The following is a 26,454-nucleotide window of genomic DNA, read 5'->3' on the forward strand; positions in this document are numbered from 1 at the left end:
CTGGATCAGAGGGGGAACTAGCGGCGGTGCTATGGGGCGCCAGACAAAATCTTGCCTAGGGCATCAAATTGGTTAGGGCTAGCTCTGGGCTGCAGAGTGCCGTTCCAGGCACTCTGAAAGCCAGATGCAGGGGCTGTGGGGCAGCGATGGCAATGGCACCGCTTGCAACTTGCATACCCCTAGTTTTGGCCCTGGACTACTTCATTCCTACAAAGACCTTGGGAGTACAATCTCCGTCCTTGCCCCTAAGGAATGGGGGTGGGTCTCTTAATCAGGGAGGGCCACCGTTGATTTCCACTGTGCTGCGCTCGTCACAGGTTCTATTCCCACGCTATGGGTGTCGTGGACACCCACGAGTGGGAATAGTCCCTGTTAGTTGGCATGCCGACTGTCGGAATTGTGAGGGGGCGAAATGTAGCCGTCGGTATTGTGACCGGCGCTCTCATGACCGTCGGTCACATAACTACATCCCGGCACTTCAGTCTTTCACCCCACTACAGTAGACATTTGGGAAGCAGAGCTTATGCCATCATTTACACTTTCATTATTCACATGGTCACCAATATCCAGTTGAAATAAAGTCATCTGACCTCTTTTCTCACAGTGCAATAATTTCTCCTTTTCTTTTGAAATAGCGTTAGTGCGCAATTGTTCTGCAGTTTCCCCCCTCCATTGTCTCAAAACAAACCTCAGCTGACTATGAGTGTGCCTTTGCTACAGCGCAGAGTGCAAAGTGCTTAGGGAGCCCCTACGCTTCAGCCTAGTCAGCCTAATGGATAATACGTCCCTGCCTGTTGGCCAGTTTAACACTGATACTGACAGTATATTGATGATTATAGATATTATGTATGCTATATTGAGTATCCTGGTCCTCATACATGCATTTCTATGTTTCCGTAGTAGTCACATTTCCCTATTTGTCAAATTTAGAGGTTTATTAAACAGAAAAATATGTAATTGAAATCATGCCTATATTTCATTACTGTCTGTATTCAGTCTTATCCGCTATGTTTATTCTCCAAGTTTTATCACTTATTATTTATTCAAGTAGATATCTTAAAATGCAAAAAGATTGTAATTAAATTCAGTAAGCATCTTGTGAAGGGGATTGTAGTGCTCCATGTCCTCTGAGATAGTATCACTAATCACAGGCACTCAGATGCACCAGTTCAGCAACAAAGGGGGGAATTCAATTGCAGGTGATAACCCGTTTTCATGTGAAATGTGGTTTTCGGCCAATCCAACTGCAGGTGACATTAATGCGCGGTAATTCTCAGTCTATAGGATTTAACATCATTTTTTTTCACCACCTCCTGAGCAAGTGCAAAGTTGGGAACATCGTTATTTTGAAGTAAGAATGTTGGGACTTGGTTTAGAACCACTGGGACATCCTCCTTTATGATTAATTAGCCACTTAGAATGTTTTAAATATTTGAATTTGGCCAATAATGACATGCCATTTTTGAGATGACAATGTGCAAAATGCAGGAAAATGGGTTAATTGATGTGAGGCAGGTATATGGGGGTGCTGCGTGAATGGGGCAGATGTTTTTAAGATTGCAGGTACTGTATGTGTTATGCTGGGTACACATAAGGCTGATGGATCAGCCCCGCTGACCTGACCATCAGTAAGTACATACATACTTACTGATCGTCGGCCCGATGTGCCTGACGTTACTACTGGGCGGCCATTTATACGTGCTCACCCATTTGTGATGTCAGTTACTGGTGGCCTCTGCAGCAAGTGTACACAAAGCATGATGCATCGATATATCTGCTGACACGATATGTCTGTACGTGCACAATCGGGAGGCACATGGGCAATAAAGAAATTCTCTCGCATCCATGAACATCGGCACTGTGTCCGACTCATGCCCAGTGTTAATTCCTATAGGCGTACTTACCTTCTTTTTCAACATCTCCCCTGAAAGTGGTGCCATTATGCGGTGGTGGTGGTGGTGGGGGAGGCGGTGTGGACAACCATATATTGCATCAAGGTATCACATATTTGCCAACTTTATATTCCCCCCTAGGAGAGTTCCTGCAGGGAGAAGCAAGTGATCACTGTGGCGGCAGGGTTGGGCATTTTGCATCATTCGTTTATGCACCCTCCCCCTTATAAGAGGGGGCATGGCTAAAATGGTACCCCTTTCACTTCGCCATAATAACCCAGGTTATTACCAGGTTGTTGCCGGGTCGCAGTGCATGGTGAAAGCACCAAAGTGAATAACCCAGGTCGAGCAACCCAGCATCACGGGTCGGATCCGGGTCGCTGTGCAGTGTGAAAGCCTCTGACCCGGATATTCAACCTGGGTCTCTGAAAAAGGTGCTGATTGGCTGTTTATGTGTCTGCTCAGAGCAGTCCCCAGCCCCTCCTTTTATTTCTTTTGAAACCTCTTCAATGTGAGCCAGAAAAGTCCATTTTAAATCACAACACAGTGTTAAACATGGGTGACCCGGGTTCAGTGTGAAACGCACCAACCCGGGAATAACCCAGGAATAACCCGGGAATAACCCAGGAATAACCCGGGTTGAGACTGCAATGTGAAAGGGTCTGAGCCTGCTCTGACCCGGGTCGAACCCAGGTTCAAAAGCCGGGTCCGACCTGGGTTTGCGTTGTGAAAGCGGTATGAGAATGACATCATCATGCTCAACCCTTATCCCTCCTATTGCACTAGGAAGTGGGTGGAATGCAGAGCTGGGGTGGGGTGACCCACTTACTTTGGAGTTTGTAGGGATATCCCATTTTTCAGGAAGGTTAGCCGACCCTCCCAAGAATCTGGAAGAACTCTGCAAAAGACATGAGTCTCCCATACATTCTGGGCGTGTAAGCGAGTATGGTGGTCCCGCCCACAACATGGCTGTGGGTGCATTATTACCATTTATCAATGCTTTGCTATTATTTCATGGATTTTTTTATGCCACTGAAATGGCTTTGCTTTATACTCTTACATTATCTTTTATGTGTAAGTGTACTTTATTGTTTTTTTTAAATACCCTTTGATCATTAGAAATATCTTAAGGAAGTATGAAAAAATAATGACTAAAGGTCCATTGTCACCTGATGATGTCAGAATGTTATCATGCATGTGCTGTGGATACCCACTGACACCAACACTCTTCTTATTACAGTGACTACATTATTAAGGAAAAGACTGTGCTGCTGCAGAAGAAGGACAGCGAAGGGTTCGGCTTTGTGCTGAGAGGAGCAAAGGGTGAGGATCTCTCTTCTGTAATTACCAGGGGTGGCTTGTGTCTCCTTGGGCTGAGACCCAGTGCTGGGCTGCCTGCAGAGCTGTGCAGGAAGACATGGTTTTCTTTTAACAAGTACAAATGACCAAGATTAGGCTGATTGAATACAATAAGTTGTAGATCTCATCTGTACCGTTCCTTAGAGAATTTGAAACCACAGGTAAAGCCGTAGTCTGCATGGGCGATGATTAAGAGTCGCTCTGCCCAAATCAATCATGCCAGGCTGCAGCAGTACCAGGTGATTGGAATGATTTATATATATTTTTTGTACTGAGCTGATTGCGGAGAGCACTCTTCCTTCACAGAGTCTCACCATGGAACTCAAGGGCCTTAAGTATCAAGAGCTCAGTTAGATTTTAAGAGGCGGAACGTAGAATACTGCTACTTACTGTGCTCGTGCAATGTCTGTGTTACAATCTGGAAACTTGCGGTGCAGGGAGTGATGGGTAGACCGTATGGTTGGTTAGAGCAGAGACGTTCACCATGATATATGTATGTTTATTACAAAATGAAAACAGGTTTGAGTTTTCCAAGGGGCAGAAAGTTGCCGCCTGTCCCTGTTTATCGCTAAACTGTAAATACAGGAGATAGAGTACTGGTCAGGGTGTTGCTGGTTTCTGGAGAGACCTAGGATCTAGCCATGCCACTCAACACTACTCTTAAGTTCCTTCTTCCAATCACATCATCACAGTAAAATATGACGCTTAGAAAGGAAATTTCCCTTTTTCATTGCTATACTGGATTTTAAGTTGCACAGCAATATAGTGCATATATTGCACTATAATGCTATTCCTCAAAATTAATTAAACAAAATGGAATAAATTAAATCTAAAAATATAAAAAGGCCTAGGCAGGGGTGGTTGAAGAGAGGAGGGGGCCCGTGTGCACACTCCATGCAAGCTCCGAACTCTCTGTGGCACAGTAGTCTTCGGAAACATGGCGCCCGCCATGTTCCTGGCAATAAATCTCTACTGCACATGCACGAATCACCAAGAAAATGGCCGCATTTTTTGAATGATTTGTTTTGCAGCACCAGTGCCTAAAAGCGGGACTCCGCAGTGGTAAATAAGTAAACATGGGTGCAGGGTATGCTGTGTGGGCCCACTGAACTCAGGTGCCCGTGTGTGCTGCACACACTGCACAAATATATAAATGTGCCCCTGGGCCTAGGCCTCTGTGCAACTCTTGGTACTTAAAGATTTCAATGTGGGTGCTTTAAATGAACTCCAGAATAGTGGTCTATAGGCCCAGTGATCTTAAAGCAGGTAATTCACCACCCATCCTAGCAACTGCAGGACCTGAGTATGTCTCTGTTAGAGGGTTGGTGGCCTGTGAGGCCACAAGAATATTTTTCAGAATTTCTTAAAACTCATTGCCAACTAGGAAACGTGTTTGCTAAGGTGGTCCTTAGCTTTACAGGCCACTTCTTACTGACTGTGGAAAGGTTGTGTGAGGTGGACAATCAATCACCTCATTCATTGCAGTTTACAATGGGACAATTCAGTCGGGACTTTAAGAGAAATACAGGAGACCGGGGGAAACATGAGCAGCCCATGGTGTTCCAGCTAGCAGCAGGGAACACCTAAGAGGAGCACTTTCTAGTTGATAATTTAGCTTTAAGAATGACCATTACCTGAGACATATTTCTATGATTCCACTTCTCCGATGAGTTTCAAAGCCAAATGCTCTAAATTAGTTTAACAGAAATCATTTTTAGAAGCTACTTTACTTCAGCCATCTCCAAATTACTGTGTCTTAGCTTTATCCATTTTTTTTTCTGTAGCAGAGACGGAAATGTCCTGCAAAAGCCAAATGTATTGGGGCAACATAATACATAATACAGGTGAAACTCAGAAAATTAGAATATCGTGCAAAAGTTAATTTATTTCAGTAATTCATGTGGTTTACAGTTTAAGAAAACCCCAAATCCAAAATCTCAGAAAATTAGAATATTACATAAAATCGGTATAAAAAGTATTTTAAATACAGAAATGTCGGCCCTCTGAAAAAGTATAATCTTGCATATGTACTTAGTACTTGGTTTGGGCCCCTTTTGCATGAATTATTGCCTCAGTGCGGCGTGGCATGGATTCTATCAGCGCCCATTGAGGCTGTAATTCAGGATTTTGGGTTATCTTAAACTGTAAACCACAATCATCAAAGATTATCTCCTATATAATTGCCCAGATCTGTCACTCTGTGACTGTGTGGCTAACGCTGGGCGTGGCTAGGAGCTCTCATTGGGTTAGCAGCAGGTCTATCACACTCAGTCCACAGCTGATTGGGCGAGAAACGCCCTCCCACACAGGTTACATCCAATGAGAGGCTCTGCCCTTTGACTGCTGTGTGTTCCCAGAGCAGGATTAACAATGCGGCTGATGCAGCTGCAGCTCCAGCTCAACACCCCAAAATAGACTCACTGCATCTGCAGCAACATACCCTCCAGCAATTTACACAGAAAAATCGCTACAAATTTGAAAAGGGGGCGTGACCACGGGTACAGTGGCGTGGCCACGGGTACAGATGCATGGCCACGCCCATTTTCCTATACTTTCAATGGAAGTTTGAAGAGCCAAAAATCGGTACAGACCATAAAAAAAGGTACTGTACCTGCTAAAAAAGTACAGCTGGAGGGTATGCCACTGCATCTGCAGCAAGTCTCTGTGCTGTAGACAGGGGGGAAAAAATAAGAATTTACTTACCGATAATTCTATTTCTCATAGTCCGTAGTGGATGCTGGGGACTCCGAAAGGACCATGGGGAATAGCGGCTCCGCAGGAGACTGGGCACAAAAGTAAAAAGCTTTAGGACTACCTGGTGTGCACTGGCTCCTCCCCCTATGACCCTCCTCCAAGCCTCAGTTAGGATACTGTGCCCGGACGAGCGTACACAATAAGGAAGGATTTTGAATCCCGGGTAAGACTCATACCAGCCACACCAATCACACCGTACAACTTGTGATCTGAACCCAGTTAACAGCATGATAACAGAAGGAGCCTCTGAAAAGATGGCTCACAACAACAATAACCCGATTTTTGTAACAATAACTATGTACAAGTAATGCAGACAATCCGCACTTGGGATGGGCGCCCAGCATCCACTACGGACTATGAGAAATAGAATTATCGGTAAGTAAATTCTTATTTTCTCTAACGTCCTAGTGGATGCTGGGGACTCCGAAAGGACCATGGGGATTATACCAAAGCTCCCAAACGGGCGGGAGAGTGCGGATGACTCTGCAGCACCGAATGAGAGAACTCCAGGTCCTCCTCAGCCAGGGTATCAAATTTGTAGAATTTAGCAAACGTGTTTGCCCCTGACCAAGTAGCTGCTCGGCAAAGTTGTAAAGCCGAGACCCCTCGGGCAGCCGCCCAAGATGAGCCCACTTTCCGTGTGGAATGGGCTTTTACAGATTTTGGCTGTGGCAGGCCTGCCACAGAATGTGCAAGCTGAATTGTACTACAAATCCAACGAGCAATCGTCTGCTTAGAAGCAGGAGCACCCAGCTTGTTGGGTGCATACAGGATAAACAGCGAGTCAGATTTTCTGACTCCAGCCGTCCTGGAAACATATATTTTCAGGGCCCTGACTACGTCCAGCAACTTGGAATCCTCCAAGTCCCTAGTAGCCGCAGGCACCACAATAGGCTGGTTTAAGTGAAATGCTGAAACCACCTTAGGGAGAAATTGAGGACGAGTCCTCAATTCTGCCCTGTCCGTATGAAAAATTAGGTAAGGGCTTTTATAGGATAAAGCCGCCAATTCTGATACACGCCTGGCTGAAGCCAGAGCTAACAGCATTACCACTTTCCATGTGAGATATTTTAAGTCCACAGTGGTGAGTGGTTCAAACCAATGTGATTTTAGGAATCCCAAAACTACATTGAGATCCCAAGGTGCCACTGGAGGCACAAAAGGAGGCTGTATATGCAGTACTCCCTTGACAAACGTCTGAACTTCAGGAACAGAAGCTAGTTCTTTTTGGAAGAATATTGACAGGGCCGAAATTTGAACCTTAATGGACCCTAATTTGAGGCCCATAGACAGTCCTGTTTGCAGGAAATGCAGGAATCGACCCAGTTGAAATTCCTCTGTAGGGGCCTTCCTGGCCTCGCACCACGCAACAAATTTACGCCAAATACGGTGATAATGTTGTACGGTTACATCCTTCCTGGCTTTGATCAGGGTAGGGATGACTTCATCCGGAATGCCTTTTTCCTTCAGGATCCGGCGTTCAACCGCCATGCCGTCAAACGCAGCCGCGGTAAGTCTTGGAACAGACATGGTCCCTGCTGGAGCAGGTCCTTTCTTAGAGGTAGAGGCCACGGGTCTTCCGTGAGCATCTCTTGAATTTCCGGGTACTAAGTCCTTCTTGGCCAATCCGGAGCCACGAGTATAGTCTTTACTCCTCTCCTTCTTATGATTCTCAGTACTTTTGGTATGAGAGGAAGAGGAGGGAACACATACACTGACTGGTACACCCACGGTGTTACCAGAGCGTCCACAGCTATTGCCTGAGGGTCCCTTGACCTGGCGCAATATCTGTCCAGTTTTTTGTTGAGGCGGGACGCCATCATGTCCACCTTTGGTTTTTCCCAACGGTTCACAATCATGTGGAAGACTTCTGGGTGAAGTCCCCACTCCACCGGGTGAAGATCGTGTCTGCTGAGGAAGTCTGCTTCCCAGTTGTCCACTCCCGGAATGAACACTGCTGACAGTGCTATCACATGATTTTCCGCACAGCGAAGAATCCTTGCCACTTCCATCATTGCCCTCCTGCTTCTTGTGCCGCCCTGTCTGTTTACGTGGGCGACTGCCGTGATGTTGTCCGACTGTATCAACACCGGCTGACCCTGAAGCAGAGGTCTTGCCTGACTTAGGGCATTGTAAATGGCCCTTAGTTCCAGGATATTTATGTGAAGTGACGTTTCCATGCTTGACCACAAGCCCTGGAAATTTCTTCCCTGTGTGACTGCTCCCCAGCCTCTCAGGCTGGCATCCGTGGTCACCAGGACCCAATCCTGAATGCCGAATCTGCGGCCCTCTAGGAGATGAGCACTCTGTAACCACCACAGGAGAGACACCCTTGTCCTTGGAGACAGGGTTATCCGCTGATGCATTTGAAGATGCGATCCGGACCATTTGTCCAGCAGATCCTACTGAAAAGTTCTTGCGTGGAATCTGCCGAATGGAATCGCTTCGTAAGAAGCCACCATCTTTCCCAGGACCCTTGTGCATTGATGTACTGACACTTGGCCTGGTCTTAGGAGGTTCCTGACTAGGTCGGATAACTCCCTGGCTTTCTCTTCCGGGAGAAACACCTTTTTCTGTACTGTGTCCAGAATCATCCCTAGGAACAGCAGACGTGTCGTCGGAATCAGCTGCGATTTTGGAATATTTAGAATCCATCCGTGCTGTCGTAGTACTACTTGAGATAGTGCTACTCCGACCTCTAACTGTTCTCTGGACCTTGCCCTTATCAGGAGATCGTCCAAGTAAGGGATAATTAAGACGCCTTTTCTTCGAAGAAGAATCATCATTTCGGCCATTACCTTGGTAAAGACCCGGGGTGCCGTGGACAATCCAAACGGCAGCGTCTGAAACTGATAGTGACAGTTCTGTACCACAAACCTGAGGTACCCTTGGTGAGAAGGGCAAATTGGGACATGGAGGTAAGCATCCTTGATGTCCAGCGACACCATATAGTCCCCTTCTTCCAGGTTCGCTATCACTGCTCTGAGTGACTCCATCTTGAACTTGAACCTTTTTATGTAAGTGTTCAAGGATTTCAGATTTAAAATGGGTCTCACCGAGCCGTCCGGCTTCGGTACCACAAACAGCGTGGAATAATACCCCTTTCCCTGTTGTAGGAGGGGTACCTTGATTATCACCTGCTGGGAATACAGCTTGTGAATGGCTTCCAATACTGCCTCCCTGTCGGGGGGAGACGTTGGTAAAGCAGACTTCAGGAACCGGCGAGGGGGAGACGTCTCGAATTCCAATTTGTACCCCTGAGATACTACCTGCAGGATCCAGGGGTCCACTTGCGAGTGAGCCCACTGCGCGCTGAAATTCTTGAGACGGGCCCCCACCGTGCCTGAGTCCGCTTGTAAGGCCCCAGCGTCATGCTGAGGACTTGGCAGAAGCGGGGGAGGGCTTCTGTTCTTGGGAAGAGGCTGTCTGCTGCAGTCTTTTTCCCCTTCCTCTGCCCCGGGGCAGATATGAGTGGCCTTTTGCCCGCTTGCCCTTATGGGGACGAAAGGACTGAGCCTGAAAAGACGGTATCTTTTTCTGCTGCGAGGTGACTTGGGGTAAAAAGGTGGATTTCCCAGCCGTTGCCGTGGCCACCAGGTCCGATAGACCGACCCCAAATAACTCCTCCCCTTTATACGGCAATACTTCCATATGCCGTTTGGAATCCGCATCCCCTGACCACTGTCGCGTCCATAATCCTCTTCTGGCAGAAATGGACATCGCACTTACTCTTGATGCCAGAGTGCAAATATCCCTCTGTGCATCTCGCATATATAGAAATGCATCCTTTAAATGCTCTATAGTCAATAATATATTGTCCCTGTCCAGGGTATCAATATTTTCAGTCAGGGAATCCGACCAAGCCACCCCAGCACTGCACATCCAGGCTGAGGAGATTGCTGGTCGCAGTATAATACCAGTATGTGTGTATATACTTTTTAGGATATTTTCCAGCTTCCTATCAGCTGGTTCCTTGAGGGCGGCCGTATCAGGAGACGGTAACGCCACTTGTTTTGTTAAGCGTGTGAGCGCCTTATCTACCCTAGGGGGTGTTTCCCAACGTGCCCTAACCTCTGGCGGGAAAGGGTATAATGCCAATAACTTTTTAGAAATTAGCAGTTTTTTTATCGGGGGAAACCCACGCTTCATCACACACCTCATTTAATTCATCTGATTCGGGAAAAACTACGAGTAGTTTTTTCACACCCCACATAATACCCTTTTTTGTGGTACTTGTAGTATCAGAAATGTTCAAAACCTCCTTCATTGCCGTGATCATGTAACGTGTGGCCCTACTGGAAAATACGTTTGTTTCCTCACCGTCGACACTGGAGTCAGTGTCCGTGTCTGTGTCTGTATCGACCTGAGGTAACGGGCGCTTTAGAGCCCTTGACGGTGTTTGAGACGCCTGTACAGGTATTAACTGATTTGCCGGCTGTCTCATGTCGTCAACAGTCTTTTGTAAAGTGCTGACACTATCACGTAATTTTTTCCATAAGACCATCCAGTCAGGTGTCGACTCCCTAGGGGGTAACATCACTAACACAGGCAATTGCTCCGCCTCCACACCATTTTCCTCCTCATACATGTCGACACAACGTACCGACACACAGCACACACACAGGGAATGCTCTGATAGAGGACAGGACCCCACTAGCCCTTTGGGGAGACAGAGGGAGAGTTTGCCAGCACACACCAGAGCGCTATATATATATATAGGGATAACCTTATATAAGTGTTTTTCCCTAATATAGCTGCTGTATATATTTATATGCCAATTTAGTGCCCCCCCTCTCTTGTTTTATCCTGTTTCTGTAGTGCAGGACTGCAGGGGAGAGTCAGGGAGCCTTCCTCCAACGGAGCTGTGAGGAGATAGGCTCCGCCCCCTTCTCGGCGGCCTTTCTCCCGCTTTTTTATGGAAAAATTGGCAGGGGTTAAATGCATCCATATAGCCCAGGAGCTATATGTGATGTATTTTTTTGCCAAAAAAGGTGTTTTTATTGCGTCTCAGGGCGCCCCCCCCCCAGCGCCCTGCACCCTCAGTGACCGGAGTGTGAAGTGTGCTGAGAGCAATGGCGCACAGCTGCGGTGCTGTGCGCTACCTTATTGAAGACAGGACGTCTTCTGCCGCCGATTTTCCGGACCTCTTCAGTCTTCTGGCTCTGTAAGGGGGCCGGCGGCGCGGCTCTGGGACCCATCCATGGCTGGGCCTGTGATCGTCCCTCTGGAGCTAATGTCCAGTAGCCTAAGAAGCCCAATCCACTCTGCACGCAGGTGAGTTCGCTTCTTCTCCCCTTAGTCCCTCGGTGCAGTGAGCCTGTTGCCAGCAGGTCTCACTGAAAATAAAAAACCTACTTTAAACTTTTACACTAAGCAGCTCAGGAGAGCCCCTTAGCCTGCACCCGTCTCGTTCGGGCACAAAAATCTAACTGAGGCTTGGAGGAGGGTCATAGGGGGAGGAGCCAGTGCACACCAGGTAGTCCTAAAGCTTTTTACTTTTGTGCCCAGTCTCCTGCGGAGCCGCTATTCCCCATGGTCCTTTCGGAGTCCCCAGCATCCACTAGGACGTTAGAGAAAAACTTTTACTGCAGCGTCCTATGGGTGTCATTCTGACCTGATCGCTCGCTGCAGTTCATCGCAGTGCAGCGATCAGGTCAGAACTGCACATGTGCCGGCACCACAGTGCACCGGCACATGGCTGACAGCCGACGCCTGTCTTTCCTAGCAATCACCTCTGCCTGATTGACAGGCAGAGGCGGTCGCTGGGCGGGAGGGGCCGGTGTGGCGGCGTTTGCCTGCCGTTTTGTGGCCGCGGTCCGGCCAACTCAGGCGTGGCTGGACCGTGAGGTGGGCGGGCCGCAGCGGCTGTGTGACGTCACACGCAGCCGCTGCGACCCGGGCAGCGATGAGTAACTCCCGGCCAGCCGCAGGATCTGCGCTGGCTGGGAGTTACTCTTCAAGTACAAAAGGCGATGCTTTTGTACTTTTGCTGGGAAGTGTGTGTGGGGGAGGGGGGGGGGGGCGGAAACAGCCTGACATGCGGGGCGGACCCTGTGCTGAGCGTCCCCTCGCATGTCAGTGTAAGTGATCGCAGCTGTGCTACATTTAGGGGGTAATTCCAAGTTGATCGCAGCAGGAATTTTGTTAGCAATTGGGCAAAACCATGTGCACTGCAGGGGAGGCAGATATAACATGTGCAGAGAGAGATAGATTGGGGTGGGTTATTTTGTTTGTGTGCAGGGTAAATACTGGCTGATTTATTTTTACACTGCAAATTAGATTGCAGATTGAACACACCACACCCAAATCTAACTCTCTCTGCACATGTTAAATCTGCCTCCCCTGCAGTGCACATGGTTTTGCCCAACTGCTAAAAAATTTCCTGCTGCGATCAACTTGGAATTACCCCCATAGCACAGCTACGATCATGTCGGAATGACCCCCTATGTCCTGCTGCCAGTCCGCCTGCCCCCTCCGGCATCAACAATCCCCACTTCCTAGCTGCGGCGCACGTGGAACAAAAGCTGCTGCGGCCACCGGCATAGATGTGTATGAAAGCGGCGCAGCGGAAGGCTTTCATAGCCCTCCCAGCGCCGCATACTCTCTGAGCCCCGGAGCCTCCTCTGCGCGTGATGTCACAGAAGTGCCTCCCCGCCATAGCCGCGCACAGATCCCCAGAGACCCTGACTCCGCAACACAGCACCTGGGCTGCCGGCCTGGAAGCTCCGAGATGGCTAATGTAACGGATAGAGTGGGTGATATCGCGGAGGGTAATGTCTGGAAGCTGACACTGACACTGCACAGCACTCTCACCTTTTACATTGATTCAGCGAGTCAGTCAGTTCTGCCAGCCAGTCACTATTGTTAGCGCCGGTGTCCCAACGCACCGCATTACAGGGAAGAAGATGCACTAAATAAACTACAGCTCCCAGCAACCCTTAGCGCCGAATCATTCTGGCGCTAAGGGTTGCTGGGAGCTGTAGTTTACTGAGTGCATCTTCTTCCCTGTAATGCGGTGCGTTGGGACACCGGCGCTAACAATAGTGATTGGCTGCTGTGCAAGTCTCCGGGAGCTGAGCCACTGCCAAAGGGTGGACAGCAGCCTAGCTGCTTCCAGGAGGAGAAGCATTACCCGCCCCTCCCCCACTCACAGTACCTCCGGGCCCCATCCGGGGCACCCGCACACCCACCCTCCACCACCCATGGTGACTCCGGACCCCCTCCCCCACCCGCAGCACTCCTGCACCCGCCCTTCCCCCACTTGTGGCACCCCCGCACCCGCTGTGGCTCCGGACCCCACCCGTGGCACCCGCCCCTCCCCCACCACCGCACCAGCCAAACCCCCACCCGCACCACCCCTGCGACCCTCCCCCCCCGGCCCCCATCCGCGTCTCCCCCGCACCCGTCACTCCCCCAACCACAGCACCTACTAGGTGATTCATCAGGCCCTGCGTGCGCTGTCCACACCGTTGCAAAGGGCTACGACCCCTTAACCATCGCACGCCCTTTGTCCATGCAATATTTAACCACTCACACAATTATGATTGGAGGTTATACTCCATATAATACAACTATTGCATGCCACAAGAGCGTGCAAGGGTTAAGGGGGCGTAGCCCTTCACGACGGTGTGAAGAGCGCCCGTAGGGCGCAATGAATCACCTAGTAACAAATAAAGGCTTGAAATATCTCACTTTGCATGTAATGAGTCTATATAATATATTGGTTTCACCTTTTAAGCTGAATTACTGAAATAAATTAACTTTGCACATCGACCTTCATATAGGGCCTGATTCAGATCTCGAAGGCTGCAGACATCAGGAGATCCAATGTTACGTCCTAGAACGCAGCACTGGATTACAAATGCATGCAGGAGGCGTCTACTTATATCAGACGCCTTCTGCTGCGTTACCATACACTATCTATGCATCGCGCAATGCACACTCCAACCACATCTTACACAGGCCCATGGTGAATTTCTAGGAATAGACAGGAATGGGCTGCCAGGTCCTCATCACATTTTATTCACTTATGGGGTAAAATTAATATATATACAACTTATAATATATTTGTAGACGATTTAGCTTCCTTGAAGACTCTTCAGGCCTGATTGTGTTTTCCCCTAAATTATCCTGTACTGTCTGTATACACAAGTCTTAAAACATCATACTTTTATATCTGTATCCCCTGAAGCACTAATGTGCATCTTTTGGGTATTATCTTTCTGCTGGCTTCTGGTTGAAGAATAGGGATGTAAAGTACTGTGCTTCTAGCCTATTGTGAGCTGAAGATTTCTACTGACATACAGTCTGCTCTACCACAGGCTGTCTCCTTTTCCTTTTCTCTGTATTAGAACTTGTCAGACAAAACTACCATTCGTTTTCTCTGTACTCTGTTGCAACAATGTGGTCGTTCTACAAAACTAAAGTTGACCCTTTGTCCTACAGAGAAGGTGATCAATTTAAAGATTTGTGAACACAAAAGAAAAATAGTTTTGGGAGGAATTGAGATAAAAAAAAGAACCTCCCCAGCGTTCCAATTTGAAGTGACTGTCCCAAGTCAAATGAATTTTGTCCTGATTCAAAGACGAGTCATGTCGGACTAAGAGGGACATGTACTAAGCAGTGATAAAAGTGGAGAAGTTGCCATTGGGAACCAATCAGCTGCTCAGTATACTTTTATAGTATGCAAATGATAAATGTTATGTCAATGCTGATTGGTTGGGATGGGCAACTTCTCCACTGGCTGCCCATGCTAACCAATCAGCATTGACATAACATTTATCATATGCATACTATAAAAGTATACAGAGCAGCTGATTGGTTGCCATGGGCAACTTCTCCACTGGCTCACTTCTCCACTTTTATCACTGCTTAGTACATGTCCCCCTATTATATACCATTCGTACTTAGCTGTTGAAATGGGGAGGAGCAAGGGGGGGTGCCCTGGGTTGGTTTTCCAGGACCAATTCAAATTATTGACTGTCAATGTAATAGATAAAACCAGAGCTTGTGGCTTTCAATCATAAAATATGTGGGCAAACAGAAGTGAATCCATCACATAATTGAACCTAATGATGACATACTGTATAAACACAATTTACTTAATTTCATATATTTTTTTTTAATTTCTCAATAAGAAACTTTTGGCCTAGGGGTGGCGTGAAACAAATTCTTATACTCTAGTGTGCTGTGATTCCAAAAAGTTTGGGAACAACTGGTATAATATATTACTACACTACTTGTGAGCTGCTTCTATCCCGTACTACCGCTTCTGAGAAATAATTACAGAAAAAAATCAAATGAAAAGAGCTTAGGTGTTTCGGAAAATGCTCCTATGCTTTTATGTGTCTTTATCAACTTGGGTGTGGTCTTCCTAGAACATATGTGCATTTATAGTGTACAGGTGTAAGAAATGATGTATACAGAATTTTCCACACCCCTGGCAGCGACAAAAAAAAAAAAAAAAGCGTTAACCACATTTTAAGAACAGTAACTAGATGTCCATTTGTCTGTAGCCTTATTATATATCAGTGAGGGATATGTTATCACTATATATAAGGTGGAAATGCTCTGCAAGCCTGACACAAAGGTTGAGGCCTGGACAGTTATGTTTTATTATTATGTTCCATTACAGCACAAACCCCAATTGAAGAATTCACTCCTACTCCGGCCTTCCCAGCGCTCCAGTACTTGGAAAGTGTGGATGAAGGGGGAGTGGCCTGGAGAGCAGGGCTCAGGATGGGGGACTTTTTAATTGAGGTAACCATAGTTCACTCTGTTTTAGGAATTATTTACGTATGATTGTTCAGGAGACACACATTTGCTTCAGACTTTGGAACCACTCTTTGCTGTCACATTTGCACAAGCTACTGTAATACTATTACATACAGGTCTCATTTGCAATAACATGGCACACTGCCTGCAAACATGCGGTAACCAATGGAAACAAATCAGATATTAGGTTTTACTTCTCCCAACGCTGGACATGCCTTCTCTGAAAAGGTCACATTAGGGGAGTGGTCATGGTAGGTGTGGCTATAACAACCCTCCATCCCTCGAAGGCATGTCTAATGCTAGGCCACTCCCATCTCAACTACCCTTGAAACACGCTTTGATTTGCTGCATGCACCAGAATCATCTGTGATACAGCATGGTAAATTGGGATAAACATGTCGCCTCACAAATTTTCCTGTCTTGTCATGCAGTTGGAAGGTATTCATTTTTGCATTTATCCATTATTCAGCTATTTGTCCCCAACATTTAAGTATCCAGCTTGACATAGTAACATAGTAACATAGTATGTAAGGTTGAAAAAAGACAATTTATCCATCAAGTTCAACCTATTTGTGGTCTCCTATGCAGTATTATTTGGTATAAAATTTTGACTGATGCTGATGTCTGCCGTTACATTTTATCCCTCTTTTTTATAATAACTATAGTGCGTGACTATGCACCATAACCCTGGATATCCTTATCCATTAGGAATTTATCTAACCCATTCTTAAAGGTGTTGACAGAGTCCGCCATTACAACTCCCTCAGGCAGGGAATTCCAAACACGTATCGTCCTTACCGTGAAAAAGCCTTTACGCCGTATTGTGCGGAATCTCCTCTCCTCTAACCTGAGCGAGTGTCCACGAGTTCTCTGTGTTGATCTAACCAAAAACAGGTCCTGCGCAAGATCTGTGTATTGTCCCCTTATATATTTGTAGATGTTGATCATGTCCCCTCTTAGTCTCCTCTTTTCCAATGTAAACATGCCTAGCCTTGCAAGCCTTTCCTCGTATTCCAGCGTCTCCATGCCCTTAATTAGTTTGGTCGCCCGCCTCTGAACCTTTTCTAGCTCCAGGATATCCTTTTTGTAGTATGGTGCCCAGAATTGTGCACAGTATTCAAGGTGTGGCCTCACTAGTGACTTATACAACGGGAGTATAACACTCTCGTCCCTAGCATCAATTACATGATACTAAAGTAGCTGAGCAATTCAATCTTGCCCCAATTGCGGGACAGCTGTTCCCAAATAGCTGTTCTGCAAAATCTAACACTGACACTTTTGACGCTAATTTTAAGATGCGAAAATTTACATGCCGGTATGATCCGACAGTGTTACTGCACATGCATGAACTGAGTTCACTCCTGTGCAATGCCAGATTGGGGTGCAGGGCAGGACCCGGTCATCGTACTCATAGGAAATAGCGGGTCTCCGGGAACTAACGCCATCTGGAGATGGCATCAGGTCCTGCTAACATTTACTTTTCTGAGTTTATTGAATATGGGGATGTCAAATTGGCCACTAATGAGTGGGCTCATAACGTAAGACATGCAGAAACTAAAACAAGAACTTTCACCTTCAAGAATAGGCCCCTAAGAGAGAGGGATTCATATTTTTTTAAGCCTAACCAAATTTTATCTTTAAGTTGTAATGTACGGTAACACCATCCCGACAAATGAAATTCAGTGGTAAACGTGGCAGACGAGACAGTGAGATTTAGCCTATAAACCTGCCTATAAACCACGTGACTACCATTAACGTTGGTCTGAGTGTTCTCAAATGTGCACTTCTAGAACTAAGGGCCTGATTCAGACATGTACGCAAATCCGATGTTCCACCCAACAAGTGATTATCGCAGACTGCACATGTGGTATGTTGGCATTGCGCATGCGCCAAGGTGCAGCTGCTATCTTGCACGCAATGAGAACTCCATTGCAAAGAGATTGACAAGAGGTGACCATTTGTGGGTGTTAACATGGTGTTAGCGGGCAGTGGTTGTAAAAACGCAGGTTTGTCATGGCCATTTTCAGGGCGTGTATTTGACGTCAGCTGCGTGTCTTAACGTACAAAACCATGGCAACTGCGTGACTACTGCCGGTTCCAGTCCTAGCCATTGGTCTTCCCTTAAGCCTGATGTTTCTTGTTCTTGCGTATAGGCTGCGAATGTGTATGCAATTATGAATGAGTTGCGGTTGCTACGGTGGGCGTCTCTTTTCATTCCTGTGCGGCCAGAGGCGTCAGAACGTTTTTCGGTTGGGGGGCAGGATAAAAATCTCAGTTTGAGGCCCCTAATTACTGGACACCTTAGACGGGTCACTTGTACCTGTACGGAACTCTATGGAGCAGCTGGGAGTGAGTGGCCCCTTATATACATGTCTGGTAGAACCCCCTTACACACAATATGCCTGACAGAGCCCTTTATATACATTGTAGAGCGCCTACTCCTCCTCATTCATCTCGCCTCTCCTTCTCATCCCTGTGCTCTACTTCCCTACCCCACGGTTAGTATATACACAGGGTAACAGAGGGACATACACAGGGTAACAGAGGGACATACACACTCACAGGGTAACAGAGGGACATATACACAGGGTGACAGCAGCACGTATATACAGGGAGACAGAGGGACATACACAGGGGGACAGAGGGACATACACAGGGAGACAGTGGCACGTATTCACTGGGTGACAGCAGCACATATACACAGGGACACAGAGGGACATACACATGGTGACAGAGGGGACATACACAGGGTGACAAACACAGGGTGACAGCGGCACGTATACAGAGGGACATACACGGGGACAGAAGGACATATACACACGGTGACAAATACAGGGTGACGGCAGCACGTATATACAGGGAGACAGAGGGACATACACGGGGACAGAAGGACATATACACAGGTTGAGAAACACAGGGTGACGGCAGCACGTATATTCAGGGAGACAGAGGGACATTCACGGAAACAGAGGGACATATACACAGGGTGACAGCGGCAAGCATATACAGGGAGACAGAGGGACATTCACGGGGACAGAGGGACATATACACAGGGTGACAGTGACCCCTCATACAGAAACTCCCTGCCCTCTCCTACCACAGCACATCTCACCTAGCAGAATAGATTACAGTAACACCCAACAGCAATCACCCCTCACCCGGCCAGCACACAGCACCTGTATATCCACCACAGCAGGCAGCTCAGCAAGCTTAAGTTGATTTTAAGTTTCAACAAAACATTTTTCACAAAAGTAAAGCTTACTGGCTAGCTGTGCGTCCGCTCCTCAGGCTCTGCTCCCTGTGGGGTTGGCAGGGTTAAAGCGGCTCCGTGGTTGGCAGGCTGTAGTGTAGGGACTGTTTGGTAGGAGGAGGAGTTGCTGCGGCTCGGCAAGCGCAGCAGCCCTCCTCCAGTGGCCATTTTTATTGCTGCCCGCTGCCCTCACTGCCCTGCTTCCCGCTCCAGCTGCTGCTGTATAAGCACAATACATCCCGGCCACACAGCGGGCGCCTGCGGCCTCTGCTGTGTAACATGTCCCTGACTCCCTGCTGTATGAGCTGCCCGATCGGAGCTGAGCTCCGATCGCGGTGGCGATAAGCAGCAGATACAGAGGGAGGGGTGGACGTTACCTGGTGTGCGCCGACCTCCTGGATGCACCGTGTGCCGCATTGTCATGCTGCGGATTCGTGGACAGTGTCACGCAGCAGTGGCCGGCGCCCGCTGTGTGGTCGGAACGTGTTGTGCTTATACAGTAGCTACTGTATACAAACACGTTTAGAGTAGAAAGCAGCAGAGCCACCGTTCAAGTTATTTGCCCCGGCCGCATCCCTTTGCTCAGTGGGATGCGCCGGCACTGACCGCTGCTATCACTTTACACAGCGGGGAATGCTGCCGCTAGTGGTGGCAGCTGCAGGTTCAGCGGGCAATCGCGCTCCCGGATGGATGGCGCCTCTCTCATGTTTGGGGGGGAGCGAACTGCCCCCTTGCCCCCCCCATTCCGACGCCCCTGTGTGCGGCATATATATATATACTGTAAAGTATTGAGAGCCAGTGTTTGTGAACTGCTTACTCTCCAAGTGTAACATGAGATATTAATTTTCTGCTGCAATAGCGAAACCTTGTGCCACAAGTGTTTCCTTTGTTTTTTTTATTCTTAAAACTTTTTTTGGTGTGAATTATTTGGAACTTGCAGAAAAGCTTTTGAAAAAGAACATCGGGGGTTATTCAGGTCACATCGCTAAGTGATGCGACCGCAATAACCCCGGTCCCGGCAGCAATGCGCATGCGCAGGTCTTGTCCTGCGCTTGCGCTGGCAGCCAATGGGAACCGATTGCATTGGTTGTGAACGTCTCTGATTGACAGGCAGAGGCATTCGCGGGTCGGGGCGCCGAAGGAGCTTTGCGGGGGTGGTGCAGGCAAAATGGGGGTGGGCGGGCTGGTTGCATTTTCGGGGCGGCTGTGTGACATCACATGCAGCCGCTCCGATCAAGAAAATGGCGGCGGACCTCCTGCATACGCAACCTGGCTGCAGGGGGTCTTCCACAGTTGCTGTGACCGCAATTAAATTGCGGTAGCAACCGCTGGGCAGGCCATTCTGCATGCGGGGAGGCCTCGCCCTGTGATGAGTGGCCGCCAGCATGCAATCCTTACTGAATAACCCCCATAGACATTAAAAAGTAGAGTCTCATTTTTTCTTTATTGAATTCCCCAAATCAAACATAATACAACTAGTTGCAGTGTATTCTTGTAGATGTGTTGCATTCTGGTGGAATAATAAGTTTAAGTGTCTATTAAAGTTATTTTTGTTGGAATACTTTGATATTATAATAATAAATTAGCATAAATCTTAAAAGAGTGATCCACCCTTTTTTTTATTAGTTATTATTTTCCAAACTGTAATAACATCATGTACAATGCACTGCTATACACTCTACTTTCTGGTGGAAGAAAAACAATACAAAATATCTTAATCCACCCGCACTTTTCCTGGTGTCACAGAAAACTCTACTGCTATTAGTAAGACCGCTATAACACACAAGAACTGAATTTCACCCTCCTCATCTTTCTCTTACCTTTTGACTAGCCACTTTGTGTACAACACCCATAATCATGACAGACAGCACTTCATTGGGTGCCGCATGGACCATTAAATACATTACATACATAGAGAATATTCAGATTAGGGGAATAGAGTATCATCCAAGCATTCAACTGTGCAAATAAGAGGGGATACGATTATATGTCGCCTTGCTTACTACCAGTGGAGGAGGCAACACTGGCAGTATTTTAGTGTTGCAAGCTTGTCATGGATACACGCCAACATTTTGGTTTGGACTCCCGAAATACAGCATCCCCTTTCATCCCCCCACCGGGTTTGACATCACTCAGCACCAAGTCTTGGGGTTCCTTTCAGAAATGCGGACCATAGTGGAAATACATCTCTTCACATTCCAGTATACTATCACTTTAGAATGGCCCCATTTTCATTTGACCCCGTTTATTATCCAGTTATTTATACAGCGCTCCCATATTACACGGGATATTTCAGTCATTTACTTCAGTCCCTGCCCCAGTTCAGCCTATCACATTGACACACATATATACTCTAAGGTTTATTGTTTTGTCAATAGCCAATTTACCTTCCAGTATGTTTTTGGAGTATGGGAGAAAACCAGATCAACAAGAGGTAACCCGAGCAGCACATACAAACTCCACACATATCAGATATGACTGAGAGTTCAACTCATGTTCTGTTAGGCAGTAGTGATAACCACTAAACCAACCATAATGCTGTTTTATGTGATACCTGTTTTGTATGTGTCAGGTAGAAGTGCGCCTAGAAATGCTCTTTTCTACATAAACAGGGTCTGAGAAGTGCAAACGTTCTCCCTTATTATTATTATTATTATTATAGGCCACTTACTCTGAGAACATGTACAATCCAATTGATAGAACATTTCTTTGGCTCCCTGATAACTCTCTCTCACCCAAGTGAATGCAATTTAACAATCTTATCTCACAAAACAAAATCTTCTTTTTGCATAGGGGTGTAGTATGAGGCATCACCCACAGATGCTGCCACTCTGAGTTATGTATCCATAGCACCACGGGAACATATGTGCATACGCAGATGCATGGCATCACTAAATGTAATCTGTGTCGGGTCTTGCATCATTGTAGCTTTGTGCAGCAAGTGAGTTTCAGCCACACATCCCACTCTTGCTGGCTGCAACAGAACCTACAGTACTCAGTTTCCTGGACTAATGGAAATTATTTATACTTCTTGCAGTAACAATACTGCACGTTAGGCCGGATTCAGAGATGGACGTGTTACAGTATGTTGATGTTAGCGCAGTTGGAAGATTTTTTTGTACACCCTGCTTATGCATCGCAATTGATTAACACAGAGAGAATTTGGGTGCAGAGTGATTGACAGTCAGTGTGCATTTTTGGGTGGTGACCGTGGTACGGGGGTGTCTAGTCAAACGTGGCATGTTGCGACTATTTTGTGGCGTGTCTTTGTACACAGTTGCAATGGCTACAACGGCGTACTTCCATTGAACATCCTGAGCAGCTAGAGGGTTGCTCGTATGTTCGATGGTGCATCTTTGTACACAAGCGGCGGATTAGAGACACGGCCAGTTGACGTCTCTGTGCAAATTCCCGCTGCTGCAGCATTATTTTCACAGTATTGCTTTTCACCCGTAAGGAAGGTGAAAACAATGTTTTATTATGAAGTGAATATTTTTTTCTTTTATGTGAATGGACATTTAATTTAATTAAGAAAGTGATCCATAATGTCATGTAGTCTGCTGTAGGAATACAATCAATGAGTATACCTCTCTTCCAGTTTATAATCCCCGACCCCCCCCCCCCCCCCCCCTCCATCTTAAGGAAATGCTCTATGGACAAAATAACACAACGCCAGGCTTGTGTAGTCAGTCATTCAGATCACTGATTGCATCTTATTTAGAAGGGATATTTGTGACTTCCATTTACAATAAAATCCAATTATTTTATGTCTGCATAGTTTTAATAGCCAAATGCGACCTGTTCATGGAACTGTAATATTACAGTCTTATCCATAGACAGCAAAAATGCATGCCTCCTAGTGACCTTATACAGTAGCTACGACTAGGGATACAATTCACCGACAGTATGAGATGGGTATAGTACTTTTAAGACAGGGTAGTGCTTAGATAAAGGAATTATATATTGAATACTATGGACTGGCCTGGACCCTGTATCACAAGCCGATGTAAGGAAAATGCGACAGGTTGGAATTTGTTGTGTCTATTTACATGGTAGAATGGACAGAATTACGGCTAAAGAGCTCAGTCAGCATTTCCAGTGTAGAGGTGATTCCAATTACCCCCGAAATCTCCCCTGGCACATTTTCTGTTAATTTAGAAATGGTATTAAGGAATATATTCTTAAACATGGCATTCCAAAGGCATTTACTGTATATTGTTTTCTCTGCCACTAGAGGGCACAGTACCCAATGGGAAGCTTTCTAACGCACAGCAGTACTTAGAGGTCAATCCAATTAGCCACAATGATATCGCGGGAGTGGACGCACTTTACGGCAGCCCGAACTCGCTCAAAAGTGCTTGCTGCCCCATAGGGTAGAGAGAAATTTTGTGTAAATCCAGGCAGAATCCAGGCTGTGAAGGAATGTGAGATTGGGTGCCATTGCCGGCGTTTAAACGCTGCGGCAATGACACTTCGCACCCTTTGCAGATAATTGGATTGACCCCTAAGTCCTTTTGATATACATCTGTGACTCCTATAGATAATGCACCATATAATTTGACTTTATTTACCTTGGACCATGATCAGATTGCTTGCAGAAGATAGAGCTATCACCAGTGGTAGCAGTAATTGGCTGCTCAGAATGTAATTAGTGCATGTAGCACTTCAATGGACAGAAAAATGTGTTAATCCATTTGCTGCATATGATATCATGGCCCAAAGCCCCATTCCTAGCTCTAGCCTTTAATGTGGGGGAGCATTAGATGGCAGCTTCACAGGTGCAGTAAGAAGTCACCAACTATTGCTCCTCCATATCAGCAGCCAGCGCCCAATACTAAGGCTCTACAGATACATGATGTCACTCATTCAGCATTTTAGGTACCACATAACCATGATGCCCTAGGAAACAGCTAAGGTTCACCTAGTGGTAGCATCAGCCCCACAGCTGGGACAGACTTGGTCCTGCAGCACTCACATCTCTCTCCTCCATCAGCTGCCAGCACTGTGGAAACTGCGGCTGTATTACAGTAGTGGTGGGGTTCTCAGGGAGACACCCACTGAATACATTCAGGGGGTTGAATAGACAGTTTAACCACACTAAGATGGAAAATAATTCTGTATTCTTTGGCGATAAAACAATGATACGTTTATTTATTTGTCATTTTACGCAGTCTATTAAAATCACATTGAAGGCATGTAACAAATGTAACTCCGAACCACTAATAACGATAAAAGCTTGCTGTACATATATATACGGTGTGTGAAAGCGTTCTTTGCATCTTCATATGTGAACCCTGTGTCTGTTCAATAGCAACATTTTGTATTTTAAACAGAAACCCAGGATGTGAGGCTGAGTATCCAAGTATCCAACTTCCAATATTCACCAACATGAAAGAATTCACTTTTTTTAATTCATATTTAATTAATATTGAAGAGAACTTAAAAAAACAACAACTTACAGTCTGTTTATTTTCCGTCCTTCCTTCCTTCATCATAGTACAAATTATAGATATATAATCTTACTACAAAGACAAAGACTGTGGTGTAAGCATATCCATGTTGACCATAAATGAGACCTACAGTAACTTCAGACATCCTCAATCTATCTGCTGCATATGCAAATATAGAGGATGCGTCATTACCCTTTTGCAACAAATTTCTTCCTAGGCTGCTGCCTGTATGTATTTGCTGCTTGCATTTGTCGTCCTCTTTCAGCATCCCCGGATTTCAGTCACCTTTTCAGCAGCTCCCTGACACTGTGCACTCAGCATTCTGCTATTACACCCATTGTACGTCCGCTTCCACCTCAGATTCCCCAATTCTGTTTCATTTAATGCGTACCTAGCGTAATGATTACCTCAGTACTGAACTAACATCAGGCCAGGACGTTGTCTACACGTAATGTAACTGTAACAGTTAGGTACTCTGCACTACCCAGGTTGTGTGAGCTGTGGCATTCTCTGTTCTTAGGTGAATGGGCAGAATGTGGTGAAAGTGGGTCATCGGCAGGTAGTTAACATGATTCGGCAAGGAGGAAACAACTTAATGGTAAAAGTCGTTATGGTGACGCGGAACCCTGAAATGGAGGATGCCATGCGGAAAAAAGGTACAAGTCTGGCTTAAGTTGTTGATGTTTTGTTTTGACTATCTGTAATTACTGTACATTCTCAGACGGGTGGTCTGCAGCGCCATACAGAGGGTAAACAGTAAGGCAGTACAGGGTAAAACAGTACAGAAAACAAAACAATACCGTAGACAAGTAAGAAATAGCACTACAGCTTTCCACACAGTAACTGATGCAAGGGGTGCCATGGAAGTGTAGGCTGAAACCTGTACCCTTTAGCGTGGGCGCAGATAACCCTCCTAGGTTGTCTGAAGTAATGAAAACAACAATGAAGTGGAGTCTGGGGCAGAGAGACCAAGGCGGAGTTGTAGAGTGTAGCTGGTGTGTAAGCAGTGGTGCAAGTAGAAATATTCTCTTAGTGGTACTAAGTGTGCCAAAAAAATGGGCGTGGTCACGTGTCATGAGGGGCATGACCACATGACACTAGGGGGAGTGGCTACATTACACTAGGGGTGTGGCCACACAGCATAGTCCCTTTTCTTTGTACTTTGGAGGCAAGGCTAGAAATACTGTATATAGTACTGCCTCCAGTATAATAGAAATATATAGTAATAACCCCAGTATAATAGAAATATATTGTAATGCCCCCAGTATAATAGAAATATATTGTAATGCCCCCAGCATAATAGAAATATATTGTAATGCCCCCAATTTAATAAAAATACATAGTAATGCCCCCATTATAACAGGAATATATACTGTAGTAGTGCCCCCGGTATAATAGAAATATATAGTAGTGTACACATACAGTGGGGATTGAAAGTTTGGGCACCCCAGGCAAAAATTCATTTTAATGTGCAAAAAGAAGCCAAGGAAAGATGGAAAAATCTCCAAAAGGCATCAAATTACAGATTAGACATTCTTATAACATGTCAAAAAAAGTTTGATTTTATTTCCATCATTTACACTTTCAAAAGAACAGAAAAAAAAAATGGCGTCTGCAAAAGTTTGGGCACCCTGCAGAGTTAATACCTTGTACTGCCCCCTTTGGACAGCTGAGACCTGGCAGTATCATGGATTGTTCTCAATCATTGTCTGGAAAGACCAGGTGATGTCAATCTCAAAGGTTTTAAAAGCCCAGACTCATCTGACCTTGCTCCAACAATCAGCACCATGGGTTCCTCTAAGCAGTTGTGTAGAACACTGAAACTGAGAATAGTTGACGCTCACAAAGCAGGAGAAGGCTATAAGAAGATAGCAAAGCGTTATCAGATGCCCATATCCTCTGTTCGGAATGTAATTAAGAAATGGCAGTCATCAGGAACAGTGCAAGTTAAAGCAAGATCTGGAAGACCAAGAAA

The 26,454-nt window shown here is 46.3% G+C and overlaps 1 protein-coding gene across 3 annotated transcripts in view; it reads left to right on the forward strand.

Annotated features, from left to right (window-relative positions):
• SHANK1 (SH3 and multiple ankyrin repeat domains 1) overlaps positions 1-26,454 on the forward strand; it is a 994,257-nt gene that overhangs the window by 846,260 nt on the left and 121,543 nt on the right. For all 3 annotated transcript variants that reach the window (XM_063942588.1, XM_063942586.1, XM_063942587.1), the window contains 3 exons: positions 3,133-3,215; positions 15,640-15,764; positions 25,000-25,135. In XM_063942588.1, coding sequence (XP_063798658.1) covers positions 3,133-3,215; positions 15,640-15,764; positions 25,000-25,135 — 344 coding nt within the window. The remainder of the gene's footprint in view (positions 1-3,132; positions 3,216-15,639; positions 15,765-24,999; positions 25,136-26,454) is intronic.

Source organism: Pseudophryne corroboree, chromosome 10 (genome assembly GCF_028390025.1).
Source record: "Pseudophryne corroboree isolate aPseCor3 chromosome 10, aPseCor3.hap2, whole genome shotgun sequence".
Classification (NCBI taxonomy): Eukaryota; Metazoa; Chordata; class Amphibia; order Anura; family Myobatrachidae; genus Pseudophryne; species Pseudophryne corroboree.